This window comes from Trichosurus vulpecula, chromosome 7, assembly GCF_011100635.1.
Source record: "Trichosurus vulpecula isolate mTriVul1 chromosome 7, mTriVul1.pri, whole genome shotgun sequence".
NCBI lineage: Eukaryota > Metazoa > Chordata > Mammalia > Diprotodontia > Phalangeridae > Trichosurus > Trichosurus vulpecula.
The window spans coordinates 35,996,442-36,010,463 of NC_050579.1; the positions used below are offsets into that span (position 1 = coordinate 35,996,442).

General features: G+C 48.1%; 1 protein-coding gene across 2 annotated transcripts in view; it reads right to left on the reverse strand.

Annotated features, from left to right (window-relative positions):
* Positions 1-16: 16 nt before the first annotated feature.
* Positions 17-14,022, reverse strand: part of SUPT6H (SPT6 homolog, histone chaperone and transcription elongation factor) — a 32,768-nt gene continuing 18,762 nt past the window's right edge. For both annotated transcript variants that reach the window (XM_036766297.1, XM_036766298.1), the window contains exons 20-37: positions 13,469-13,545; positions 12,992-13,127; positions 12,515-12,652; positions 12,251-12,418; positions 11,921-12,048; positions 9,534-9,741; positions 8,800-8,947; positions 8,269-8,411; positions 7,529-7,669; positions 6,334-6,529; positions 5,762-6,000; positions 5,032-5,145; positions 2,775-2,899; positions 2,340-2,452; positions 2,072-2,149; positions 1,799-1,965; positions 1,070-1,260; positions 17-763 (exon numbers count right to left, since the gene is read on the reverse strand). In XM_036766297.1, coding sequence (XP_036622192.1) covers positions 577-763; positions 1,070-1,260; positions 1,799-1,965; positions 2,072-2,149; positions 2,340-2,452; positions 2,775-2,899; positions 5,032-5,145; positions 5,762-6,000; positions 6,334-6,529; positions 7,529-7,669; positions 8,269-8,411; positions 8,800-8,947; positions 9,534-9,741; positions 11,921-12,048; positions 12,251-12,418; positions 12,515-12,652; positions 12,992-13,127; positions 13,469-13,545 — 2,697 coding nt within the window. In that variant the 3' untranslated portion in view covers positions 17-576. The remainder of the gene's footprint in view (positions 764-1,069; positions 1,261-1,798; positions 1,966-2,071; positions 2,150-2,339; positions 2,453-2,774; positions 2,900-5,031; positions 5,146-5,761; positions 6,001-6,333; positions 6,530-7,528; positions 7,670-8,268; positions 8,412-8,799; positions 8,948-9,533; positions 9,742-11,920; positions 12,049-12,250; positions 12,419-12,514; positions 12,653-12,991; positions 13,128-13,468; positions 13,546-14,022) is intronic.

The window sequence follows — 14,022 nt, forward strand, 5'->3', positions numbered from 1 at the left end:
GGAAACCTGCACCAACACTGTAGAAACACTGTTTATTCCAATGGACAGGGTCGAAGCTGCGATGAGAAGGTGGCCATGCAGCAGTGAGGCTGATGGGGGGCGGGAGGGAGGGAAGGATCGCTCCAACACTCCTGCTTAGATGAGCTGCCACCACCCCAGGTCTTGGCTTCAATGTCAGACTGTTTTCCTCTCTCTCAGCCCTCCTCTAACCGCACCGCCCCCCCCGCCCCGCCACCAAATAAATAGCATCTCCTGCAGAATTGGAGACCAGGGAGGGGGGGACGTCTCTTCTCAAGGGAGCTCGGTGCCCCAAGTCACCCCCCAGAGTTGGTGGGTACAGAAGCCTGCAGGATGACACGGAACAAACTGTTGCTCCAGTCCCATCCTCCTTCCCCCACCCAAGATGGGGGGGTCAGCATAGGGAGGGCTGCCACCTAGCACCTGTACTTGTATACATGGGTGACCTGTTCCCATCACCCGTCCGAGCTGACCAGCATGGTAAGTGTCATTCATGCCACCGGGTATGGCCTGGCCCTGCTCAGCCCTGGAGGTCACCAGAGTCCTGGGGTGGGCTCCCTAGCGGTCCATCTCATCCAACAGTGGCGTGGCATCGCCAGCGATGGACATGGGGGTGCTTTCGATCATTGGGCTGGGCGAGGGGCGAGGCGTCAGCCGCTGTTTCTGTTTCCGACGCTCTGCCTCCTTCTCCTGCAGCCACTGCTCGGCCATCTTCCCCCAGTCTATGGCAGCATGGCTGTTGGACCTGGATGTAGACAGAGAAGTGGGGGTCAGGGCTGCTTCTAGGGCTGCCCAGACAAGTCCTTTCCCTGATTACTGTCAGGCCCCTAGAAGAGTAAGCTACTCCTCCCTAGAGCAGGGGAAAATCATCGATGGCCACAGCTCCCAATCTGCCTCTCCTGGATCTCATATGGGCCATCGCCAATCCCTTAAAGTCTTGTCCACAGGCCTAGAACCCTGGGTATTTATCCACGGTTCCTTCTTCCCCATGACACCCACCCTCTATCCTGGTTGCCCTCCATCCTTGTTCTTGGCTCTTCCCAATACTTACTTTGGCTGCTGTCGGTGCCGGGAGCTGGAGGAGGGCTGAGGCTGGGCCTGGGCCTGGGTGGACTGTGGGGTGGTGTTGGCTTGTAGCTGGTGGTACTGGGGTGTGGTGATGGGCTGGCTGGGGGTCGTATATGAATAGCTGGGCGTCATCAGTGGTGTGGCCACAGGCTGCTGGGCAGGGGTTGGGAATACCTTGGTGAAGAAAGAAGAATTCAGAATTGTCAGTGATTACAGAACAGCTTAGCTTAGATTCCTGAATAAAGGGACACACTGGAGAATAAGATCCAGAAATATAATAAAAGACCAATGACTAGGTGAGAGGCAGTCCTGTCTCTCCTCTAGCCCATCCCGGCTGGATGATCCTGAGAACATCCTTAAACCTCTGGATACTCTGGGCACCTCCTCAAGACCAGAAGCAGCAGAGAAGGTGCTGACCAAGGGCCCCTCCAGGAGCTCCCCACATCAGTGAAATCCCAATCCCAGGGCCTGGCCCTGAAGATGAGAATAGTGACATTCTAGGACTTCTCACCACCAAGTATCCTTAAGAAAGGTCACAATCTCCCTCACCCTGCAGCCCTTCCCCAACAAAAGGGCTGGACACCCAGGAGAAGCACCTCTTGACTGCCCATCTCTGAAGACCATGAGCCAATATGGGCATGGGGAGATGAATGGCATCTGCCTAGTGAGGCCTTGGATCCACCTCCCCCAACCCCAGACCTGAATCACTTACATGGTAAGCACTGCTGCCACCTCCACTGCCGCCATAGCCGTACTGACTGGAGGCCCACTGGGCCGGGGTGGCATTGGGGTTCTGTCCTTGGCCAGTCACAGCAGCAATGGCACTGAACATCTGTGAGGTCATGTTCTGGGGCAGGGCATTCACTGCTCTGGTCAGATCTGCAAGACCAATTAGAGAAGTGGATGGGATTGTGTGGTCAAGGTGAGACTAGATTCTTTGCCCTCCCCGCTCTGTCACTAAGCCCAATTCTGGGGCCATTTTTACCTGCAAGGTTGATGTTGGCAGGGGTGGCATTGATGGAGGCCGGCGTTCTTGTCCTGCTGCTGCTGCTGGGCGTGATGCCTGGGGAAGGAGAGGGTTTTAGTAAAAGGAGCTTCAGCCAGGTCAGGGGGCTGGGGGGAATTCTGTCCAGGGACACACGGCCAGCCCTGGGGATCTGACGACATGATCACCCAACCCTGCTGCTGCTTTAGTGCAAAGAGTGAGGATGACCCTTAGCCAGGGCCTGCAGTGGGAGCAGGGGAGGAGTCACCTGGCACAGGGTCTTGGTAATGATCCTTAAACCATCGGAAGAGCCCATTCACAGTGGGGAAGACCTGGCCTCGGTACCGGAAACCTTCTGGAGTCACACTGACATATTCTATCCTGGAGTTGGCAGGGAGACAACACGTTAGGAGAAACAAGCCCCAGCCCAGGCTGCCATCCGTTGTTTGGTTGTTTGGGAAGGGGAGAGGAAGGGTGGTCAGCCAATACCCGTATAACACAGTACCCATGGATCAAGAGGACAGCAGTCACTCAAGTCATCCTATCCCTAATAGACCTGTCTTTGACAATTCTGCAGAACAGAGAGCACGAGCCTGCACACTGCACCCCCCCCCCCCCCCCCGCCCCGGGCGACAAAAGCACAAAGAGTGAATGGCTCAGCCAGCAAGTGTTACAGGTCAGATAACTAGGTGGCAGCGCTCACCTTGGCTTACCCCGGGGTTGGTACCCCAGCAGGAATTTGCCAGGCAGTTCCTTACAGGCACAGATGAAGTAGGGAATGAAGGTGGGCTTCTCCTTCTTGGTTTTGATGAGCAGCTCCTCCAGTTTCTAGGAGTAGAAAGGGCGAGAGAGATGACGGGGAGGCTAGCTCGGCATTCCTTGCAGTGATCTGCAGTCACATCTCTGCTCCCAGTGAGGGCATATTTGAGTTACTTCTGCACTGAACATTCCAGGGCCTACCTGGTGGCCATGCTGCCCCTGCGTGTGGCAGGAGAGCTCAGCATGGACGAATCTCTATCCTGCACACTTGGCCTAGGGCTCTCCTGGAACCTCCCCAGGCCACATTACCCAATCTTGTGTCTAGCTCAGAATGACTTCAGTGGGGGCACTCAGATGAGGGTCTCTCTTTCACCAGGGGAGATTTATCCTCAGCCAAAGAGGTGTGAAGTGGTTTGTTTCTTTTTAAAGCAGATACTTTATTCAATTTTCTCCCTAGTTCCAAATAATCTCCCTCCTTTATTACCTAATCCAGTAAGACAGCAATACAAAAAGTTACAAATATGTATCATCATGTTTGCTACTCTCCTCCCCCTCAAAAAAGATGAGAGAAAACAAGAAAGCAGTAGGCTTCCATTAACTGTCTATCGGGGGTGGGCAGTGGCATGTTTCATCCTAAGTCCTCTGGGACTGTGGCTGGCCACTGTGTCCATCAGTCACTGCCGCTGTTACTGGATACTGCTCTCCTTGTCCTGCTCACTTCAGTCTGCCTTAGTTCATACGCCTTCCCAAGTTTCTCTGAACTTTCTTTTTTATTATTCTTATATCATAACATTATTCCACCACATTCACAGGCCATAACTTGTTCACAGTCATTCCCCAATTGACGAGCATCGCCTATGTGTCCAATTCTTTAAAAAGAGCTGTTATAACTATTTTTGTAGATAGAAGTCCTTTCCCTTTTTCTTTGATCTCTTTGGGGTGGAGAATTAGTAGTGGTATTGCGGAGTCAAAGGGTACACAGTTTAGGAACTTTTTGGGGCATCGTTCAAATTGTTCTCCAAAATGGTTGGACTAGTTCACAACTCCAACAATTGTGCATGAGCACACCTGTTTTCCCATATCCCCTCCAGCATGTCATCTTAGCCAATCTTTTATCTCAGAATTGCTTTAATTTGCATTTCTGTAATTATTAATCATTTTTGATACATTTACTTATGTAAGTAAGCCTTCTTTTTTATGTGGCTATTTTTAGCTTGGCAGCTAGATGGTGCCATACCGCACAGAGTGCCAGGCCTGGAGTCAATTTTTGCTGCAAAGATCTACAACTCCCCCCCACCCCCAACAGTTTCCTCCTTTTAATTTTAGCTGCACTGGTTTTGTTTGTGCAAAAACTTTTAATTTTATATAAGCAACATTATCCGTTTTACCTCTCATGAACCTCAATATCTCATTTGTTCACGAACTCTTCCCCATCCATAATTCTGATAGGTAATTTCTTCCCTGCTCTACTAATTTGCTTACATCACCCTTTATATCTAAATCATGTACTCATTTTGAATTTAGCTTAATGTATGCTATAAAATGTTGTTCTACGCTTAGGTTTTGCCGCACTACTTCCCAGTTTTCTCAACGGTTTTGGTCTAATAATGAATTCCTGTCCAAATAAATGGGATCTCCGGGTTTATCAAACACTAGGTTACTGTGTTCACTTACTTCTCTGTTGTACCAATCAGTGTCTCTATTTCTTACCCAGTGCCAGACTGTTTGGAGATCTGGTAATGTCAGTCTGCCTGCCTTCCTATTTTTTTCATGGATTTTCTTACTGTCTTCTTCTTCATATGCATTTTGTTTTTATTTATTTCTAGCTCTATAAAGGAATTCTTTCGTAGTCTGATTGATATGGCACAGAATAAGTAAATTAATTTAGGGAGTACTACCATTTTTATTATATTGAGCAATGAATATATTTCCAATTATTTAGATGCCTTTATTTGTGTGAAAAGTATTTTGCATTTGTGTTAATCTAGCTCTTGAGTGTTCGCAGGTGGACTCCTAAGTACTTTACACTATTTGCAGGTATTTTTAATGGAGCTTCTCTCTACCTTTTTCTGCTGGTTGGTAATATACAGAAATGCTGATGATTTGTGTGGGTTTTACTTTATATCTTGCAACTTTGCTGAAGTTGTTAATTGCTTCAATTATCCTTCTTCAAAGGGTATGTGTGGCTTGCCAGGACTCACCTTGCGATCCCCACCACCACACTCCTGGTAATACTTGTGGTTAAGAAGATCTCGAGCAAAGGATGCCATGGGCTGGACATATCGGGCAACAATCTCATCTAGGTCCTCAAACTCCTATGGGGAAGAAAAGGTAGGGAGGATCCAGGCAATCATGGTGAGAGAAGAGACACCAGCATCCATATGTGCTCCAGCCACTAAAGTGCACAGCCAAGGCTCAGAAATGGTTATTCCCAGCACTCTGGTGTACTTGGCCTCATCGTACAGGCAAGGCACAGTGCCTCGGTTTCTCTATTTGTCCAGTTCAAATGTCCACCACCCTTGCCTTTATTAGAGACTGCTAGCATCTCCTACATGAAAGGGATATGGATTGGGGTTCTCACTCTGGTCTCTGGGAACACCAGAGGGCTCAGCAAAAGGCTTTATACAAGGTGCGTGAAAGGACTCTTCCCTTCCATGTCTTTCCTCCAGGGAAAAATCTGGGGGTAGGTTTAAAAATCACAGCATGCCAAAGGTAAGCAAGGAACTACCGAGACATGACCTATTTAAGGAAAAAGTGACTTTGGTTCATTGCATCAACAGAGATAGGTCGTGTTTTATACATAAGGGGATGTGGCCAAAAGATGCCTAGTGATGGCCATACTCTTCTGATGACAACAAGAACAAGGGCAGGGATGGGCTCTAGTCAGATCAGGAGTCAGGAAGACAGGTTGAGGCCACATGGAGCCCTTACCTCACTATTGATCCACAGGGTGGCACCCAGGCTAAAGGCATTTTCTTTGCCCTCCTCCCGGACATCCACGTGCTGATAGATGCCATCGCTGACCTTCCAGGTCACCGTTAGGTGGTTCTCTCCTTTACTGCTTGGCCGAATAATCACATCGCCCTGGTCCATGGTCTCCATCATCTTTTCTGCTTGCTTAAAGTTAATATTATGAAACGATGGATGTGCAATCACCCGCTTAATGTATGCTATGAAGAAAAGAAGGATGTAAATATTAGGTTGTTGGATAGGAAGCTAGGGAAGAGTGAGGCCTGAGACTTAGCAGAAATCTGGGAAATTGAGGGCCAGGAACAGACACTGGTTTGAACCCTCTTGGATTCTTAGGAACACCTCTCAATTTCTCTGGGCAGTACACTAACCCCACTTGCTGCACTGATAAGAGGATTAACTGATAACACAGGAGGGAGTAGCAAGGAGATACAGGTTCTGATCCCAGGCCTCACAGACTCCCTGTGAGACCTGCACATCACCCTGGGCCTCAGCATTCTCATCTATAAAATGGAGAGGATCTGACCACTCACTGGTCCTCTGCTGCTTCCTCTTGGCGTCTTCTTCCTGCTTGTGGTCGGCCGCTTCAGCATCAAAGTCATAGTAAGTGTCTTTGGGCAGTTTCCACTCGTTGTTCTTGTCCATGAGGTCCGAGGTGCGGCAGGTCAGGTCTGCGCTGAACTTCTCAATGTCGATCTTCATGATGCGGCAGTGAACAGTCATCCCCACCTAAACGGACAAGATAACAGACTTGCAGGCAGCTCACTTCTGTCCCCTCAGGCCCATGGAGACCAATTTTGTGTCACAAACCAGGCCCACAGCCAGACGCTTGCCCTGGTGAGCCTCATGCAGCTCCAAGTCATTCCAGGCCTCATTCACCCACAATGTTTACACAGCCATTTCTCCACAGCCAAAGTTATAGTCTGCACCACTTAGAAAAGGAAGGGATGTGAAATCCTCTACAACAACCCCTTCAATGGTATTAACACTTCATGTGATCCTGTGTCTCAAATTAAACTATAAACTCTCTGAGGGTGGAGACAATGTGGAACTCTATACCCTGCTTTTGAATGCCTAGTACTGGGCACTGCATTAGTCTGACAAACAGTGGCGTCCCACAATGCAGAGAAAAAGATGGAATCTAGCTTAAAAAAATACCAAATCGTTAAGGCCACTTTCTGCCCAGCAAACAATCCATAAACTTGACCCCCCAAATTGGAAGAAAGACCAGCAATAGTCTCCTCCCTCACTCTAGCTAAGACAACTACTGATTTCAGACCTCTAGAGTTCAGAACTCTTAATTTGTTCATCAACCCTGTGAGGCAGCTAACTAAGCAGCACATTATTGGCCCTTATCAAAGAAAGGGAAACAGACCGGGGGAGGGACACAAGCCTTAGGCAGTGATTACGTCTGGACTTGAAGGCCACCTGACCTTTACCTCCTAAAGCAGCTTTTTAGCCAGAGGTGAATAAAAGAGGCCTCATTTGGGGGTAGGTCTCCCAAGTGGGAGAGAAGTGGAGTTTCCTTCCATCATCTGTGGAGCCTGCCTAAGCATGCCTGCCTCCAAACATGAATGGAGCTGGTGGGGACAGACGGTTCCCTCATCACGGGCTCAACCCAGTTAAGAACAAATTGGGAGAGCAGTAGGGCCTCTGGGAGCCCCAGGCCTTTCTTTGAGTTACCCTGGACATAAAGTGGTTTGCCTGTGCCAACTCTCTATCACCTACCTTTACCCGCTCCTCAGGCCGCTTCACCACCTTGTCACTGAGAAACTTTGTAGGGATAAAGCCAGTAACCCCATTATCCAGTCGGGTCTTGACACCAATGGCCTGGCCTGGGCATGAGCCGCTATCAAAGTGGTTCCAGACCTGAAGGAGTGGAGAGGAGAGAAATATTGACCCATGGTCTCCTACTGTATTTCTCTCCCACTTCAAGAATGAGTCACTGGCTGCATGCAGAGCTCAGATGGGAATGGAAGAGCTTCTGCCCAGCACCTGTGGTCCAAAAGGCAAAAGCCTCCCTGAGAAGCAAAACTGCCACTCCCTAGCCAGGACCCCTGTCCATTCACAACCTCCTCTGGGTTAAACAACACACCCTAAAATGACCTTTTTATATTAAGTGAAGTCATGCAGGTGACTATTGTGCCTGAAAGCATAGCGTTTTGCACGGGTCTGGCAGAGACATCCAGGAGGGCACCAAGAGTCCTGTTCCTAATAATAAACTATCATGGTGAAGATGGTTCCCCTTCTGCCACCTTCACCCTAGTCTTGGCTGCTCAAGGTGCTCTGCTGCTTCCTTCTGGGGTCTGCCTTTTAAGCTATGGGAATGACAACCTTCACCTCACCTCTAACACACTCTAGATCTCTACCCGTTCATTCACAGAGCTACGATCAGATCAAGACAGTCCTGGGATTTCCTAGGCTGGGAGTCACTTTAGTCCAACAGGACACAATGAATGGCCACAAACCTCACTCAGCTCAGGGAAATTGTCCTGCTGGCAAAAGGGACACTGCCACAGCCCTGTCTCATCATTGCGGATTGCCTGGTCATAGCTCTCGCCTTGCGGTCGTCTATGGGCAATCCCAGTTACATTGCAAATGATCAGCTTTCCTGGAGAAAAGGGAAAGAGAAGACTCAAAAGTTAGAGAAGAAACAAGATCTCACACTAAACTCTCAAATAGAGTATCAATACTTGTAAGTGTTCTCCCTATATCTCTGAGAAGGGAGGCAGGAATAAATTAGTCATAGTTAACTTGAAGGGGGAATTGAGGCCCACATGAAGTAACTCTGCCATGTGTGACACAGCAAGCTAGAGCTCCAAGTGGGTAATGACCAAGAGCATGAGGTTCTACCCGCTGGACTTCACTGTCTCCTTCAGTGTTCATATAACTATCACCCGCTTCCTGGGCTCACCCAGCTCAAGCTATATGCCTGGTAAAATGTAGATGCTACATCATTCTCCATGCCACTACAAATGGGCCCCAGAGTTGGAACCTACCGATGTAGAAGGTTTCTGGTGTTTCCTTAGTCAGCATGTTGAAGACCTCCTCAGTGTTGGGAGAGCGGTAAGCTGTGCGGAGATCCTTGTACCTGCAGCTCAGCTCGGCACGGATGTCATACAGAGTGATGTGTTTATCACCATAGCCCTGTTGGTGAAGGGAGACTGTCACTGGACTGGAAGATGGCTGTCTGTCTGGGCAACAGGCTGACTTCAGTTCTACCTGAGACTGACCACTCATCAGGTCTCCTCTTTTCTGCCTTCAAATGTGTATCTTTAAAATAAACTCACACGGGAGAAGGCAACCCCTGTTACTAGATTTCTGAAGACAGGAAAAAGGCAGTTTAAATAACCCGCTAAATTTGAGAATTCTTGGAAGACAATAGTTAACCACGTTCTTTGTAAGTAAGCATGCAGGTGACTGACTACATGTGCTTTTCTTCACCTATAAAGATGATGCTTTCACTTACTGTCATCAGGAAAGACTATTTGGGGAGTTCTTTTTTCCACAGTGCTGAGGCCTAATCTAACCCCAACTCTCCTCCTGCCTTTAGACAACAGCCCATGTACTTGTGATCAGGACTGGGGGCAGTCCTGGCATCCCTGGCACTGGGCTCTGGAGGGCTGGCAGACTTGAGTGTTTCTGCAAGGCCAGGCCAGGTGGAGGTGAGTGCTTGGGATTCAACCCCCCACCCCCACGGATGATCTGCCTGTGTAATAGCCACAATGCTCACCTGCCTCTCGAGCTCTTCAGCAAAGGCATCAAGGTCTAGGTCCTTGAGTCGTTCTGGGTTCTCCAGGATCTCTTCTAATGCCCCTGCAGGGTTGGCATCCTCAGCAGACTCATCATATTCCAGGGCATCAACTGCCATCTTCCTGGCCCACTCATATGTCTCGGGATGGACCCGGGAGCCATCCAAAACCTCAATATATGAGTCGGTGCTAAAGGAGGAAGAGCAAGAATGGTCTTAACCATCTCTTCCAGAATTTTATGCCATCTCACTCTCTTCACAAACCTTCCCAGATCAGCATCATGCAATGCACTTAATCTCTTATATACAAAGTATATTTTGCCATTTACCTTTACTACTACATTAGGAAGTATATTCCCACAGCAAAAATATTCCTGTCCAATGGAGAATGAGTTGCCAGCCTTTGGGGAGGAAGGGTCTAAGATGGCAGTCAGTTCTGTGGTCCCTGGGAACCAGCCTGAGAGCACCTCCAGGAGCCCCAAGAACCCCAGCGAATGGCCCTCAGGGTGCTGGTCTAGCAGCTCATTTCCCTCAATAGCAGGATCTTTGCTCTCCCCTAGGCCACTCCACAGAACCAGAGGAACTTCTCCTACATCTGTGGATCTGGGTCCAGCTGCTTCCTCCTTGACATTTGGCCCCATGTTCTTTTTTTTCCTGAGTATCTGTAGTCAGGAGGAGGGCGAGGCTGCAACATAGCATGCTTCCCCAGAAGATGTCAAGATGTGAAATGGCCTCGTCTAGAACCCTTACGGTGGAAGGGCTCAAGTTAGACAGAGCCACAAGGCTGGTGTGAACAGAGACCATGCCCTCTCCCAGTTCACCTACAATCTGGGTGATTTTTCAGGTTATCTTTACTTACATTTTTTCTTTCAGAGAGATCTTTCATTTTAGGAGGGCACATTATACTTGACCTAACATGAGGAGCAGTTTTTCTACCTAGTTAATTTTGTGAATTCAAAATCTGGTGCGGTGTGCTTAAGAAGGCTACTTTAATAACCATGTGTCTTGATATACTTAAGTATATAAGAGTTCACCTGTAGTATTCTTTTCCATATATATGTATACTTTTAATGACATGGACTGTACTACTTTGCAAAGCAGTCTGTTCCATTCTTGCATGGCTCCAACTTTTAGAAAAATTTTTATACTGTGAGAATTTGTTCCCTGAGGATCCCTAGTTGGATCCTCTAGAGTTACACAGAAAGCATCTATTCCCTTTTTCACATGACAACACTTCTGGGCATTGGACAGCTTCTATTTTGACAGCAGATTTACATTGCTATTTATACTTGTTTCACACTAATGAGCTATCCTTGGCTAGCTCCAATACGGAGCACAAGCCGTTGCCTGTACTCACACTGCACACGTGTTGGTCTGTCTCTTTCTCTAGAGGGGGATGACAGTACCATCCCTATGGCAGGTGCTCCCAAAGCGGTGAGCACAGGAAGGTCTGGCCAATAAGTGAGCTGTGCTCCCCCTCAGCCCCTTCTTCATAAATGATGTTAAGGCTCTCAGGAGCCTGAGGCTTGATCACTAGTCAGACTGAAAGGAGGTGAGGCCAAGGTTCCACCCCCAGACTGGAGGCCTGAGCAGGAAGGGAATAAATCTTTTTGGGACTGGGTGGCTCCAGAAGTGATTCTGCTAGTTGTTTCAGTTGTGTCCAACTCTTTGTGACCCCATTTGGGTTTTCTTGGCAAAGATACTGGAGTGTCTCCAGTTTTTTACAGATGAGGAAACTGAGGCAAACAGAGTTAGGTGACCAGCCAGGGTGACACAGCTAGTAAGTGTCTGGGGCTGGATTTGAACTTACAAAGATGAGTCTTCTTGATTTCAGGCCCAGTGCTCTAGTAAGCATTGGCAAAAAAATGGCCATCAGATTTTTTGTACTCTGCCAAGCTCTGGGATTTCAAAGTCAAGTTTCTAATTGAAGCAGAGGTTAGGAGAAGGGAAATTTGGTGATCAGGGTCAGGGGCATGGTGCTGGGGCAGTGGCAACAATGCTTGTTGGGATTCAAGATACCCTCCGCTTCTCAAGCCTAGCAAGTGCTAGCATGGGTGGAAAAATCCGTGGAATCTTTAGGATTATGTTTAAGACTTTCTCTAGATCTGGGGTAGGAAATTCAGGCTATAGGGCCAAATCTAGCTTCCTTGGACAAGTACTTTCTGTAGCCCACAGAATGCTGCTATCCTCTCACACACAGAAAAAAAGTTCTCCCCTATTTCTGTTTCAGAATACTCCACTTACAGCTGAACAACACAATTTAAACCAAAGGCCTCAACAGTTATGACTGTCTAGGGTGGGACCTCAAAGAAGAACAAGTGGGAGTCTTTCCCTGGGGGGAAGAGGAATGGAAAGGTCAAGGTTACTACCTGTCACCCAAAGAGGCTGTGTCTATCTTGAGGAAACCAGCACAGTTCATGAAGACCTTAGGCCCCATGTGGCACATGGTGACCAGCTGGGTCCGGCTTTCCAGGCGAGTATTGTTCTGTTTCAGAATCTAAAGGAAGAGGAGGGAGAAAGAAGCTTGGAGTAAACTTATGGCACCTCCCTCCCTCTTCTGCTTCCAAGATTCTGTCCACCAAGGTGTTCTACATAACTAGAACCACTCTCATTTAGTCTACATCCCTGATTTCAAAATCAGGGTTCGAAGACATCCCTCCTAAGAATTATTTTCTGAATAAGCCTGGCCTGGCTCTTACTTTGAGTAGATGGGTCCCTTTGCGTGGCCCCAAGCCACAGACATACTGGATCAAGGCCTGGCTGTAGGGGTGGGCGATTGCTCGGTTAACATCAACACCAACTTCATTGACTCGATTGATGAACTCGCAATACAGAGCATTGAGCAGCTCCTCCTTTACCACGTGTTCCTAGAAGATGCCAGAGATAAGGTTATTATAGCTTCTCACTGGGTCTTCTTGTACGAACCACCTCCCACAAAAAAACTACCTGTTAAGTCTTATTACCTGCAAGGGATGAAACTTAAGACAAAGAATATCCTCATCTGTGCTGCACACCTGTGCAAACTCAATCAAGGGATCCTGGATCCGTCGAGCCAGAGACACTGCCTGCCTCAGGACTGGGGGGTAATCTCTGAACTCCGCCTAGAACCAAAATCACAGTCACCAGAGAGTATCCCAACTTGAGACTGAACCTCTTTTCCCATCCCCAACAAAGAAGCTACAGAACATTTCTGGCTCAGGGAAGTTGCTTTCTTTCTTCTTCCAAAGCTCCTAGTACTCTATCTTGCTGGATTCCCAACCCTAAAACTCTGCCATTTGAGAAGGGAGCAAGATCAACAACGAAGAAATATCTGCTTGGGCTAGAAGTGGACTGGATTGAGCTTTTTTTGATGTCCTTTGCTTTCCTCTTGACTTTACCTAGGGTTAGGGAGAATGCTACCTGAGGGGCTCTGAGGGATGATGGGGAATAAAGGATATTACCTCGGACTTTTTGCTGTTCATATACAGGATGGCCAGTTCATTGTCTACCATCTCCACTCCAATGGATGACAGCTGCTGGCCTTGGTCAAGTTCATGCACAATCCGCTTCACATCTTCAATCATCATCTGGGCATCTCTGGAGGAACAGAGGGCATGAATTAGGGATGTGCCCAGAGATATTTTACCCTGGGAAAAGTATCTATAGATCTCTGGATAGATTCTCTAACCAGACTTCATGATCTGGCAAGCTTAAACTTAAAAGCAAAAACGTAGAAGACGAAAATGAAACAGGTCCAGGAGCCAAGAAGTTAACAAGGCCCCATAGGTCAGAGTCTCCTTTTGCAGCAGCCTGGATCCCACTTAATACCCCTTGGGTATTAAGACAAAAGTGACATATGGGGTAGACAGGGCTGCCCTAAAAACCACAACTCTGCTCAAAAATGCTTAGGCACCAGACCCACCTTCCTGATGGCCTACCTGTTCTCGCCTGCAATGGTTACCACATGTGGTTTCTTGTTCAGAAGGAATTTCTTGAGCGTTTCAATGTCCTGAGCCTGGGGTGAAAGAAAGCTGGAGCTGAATGGCCATTGTGGGATTGAGGCATCCTTCCCCCCCACCCCACTAACCAGAAGGACTCAAAGAATCATGGAGTTCAGACCTGGACAGTACATCAAAGGTCCCTTAATTGAGGATTCCAAAGCTTGAAGACTTTTAGTGACACAGTCTTTCTGATTCTTGGACAGTTCTTCAGTTTGTGATACTGTTGGTTTTTGCATAACAATCATTTCTAAATGTATCCCCAGCCCAAGCATGGACAGTTGGTTCGTAGTATGGTGCAGAAAACTGCCTCCCCTGGTCCAGAGCCACACTAAGCCCGAGCCCCTGGTCACATAGCAGCCCCCTGAGAATCTGAGGGCAGCTTGGGAGGCCCCCTCAACTCCTCTTCAGGATGAAAAGGCTTCATCTTCTCCCTATCCAGTGGCGTTCCACTCTGATTCAAGCCATTTTCATAACAATACCAAGATGTTACT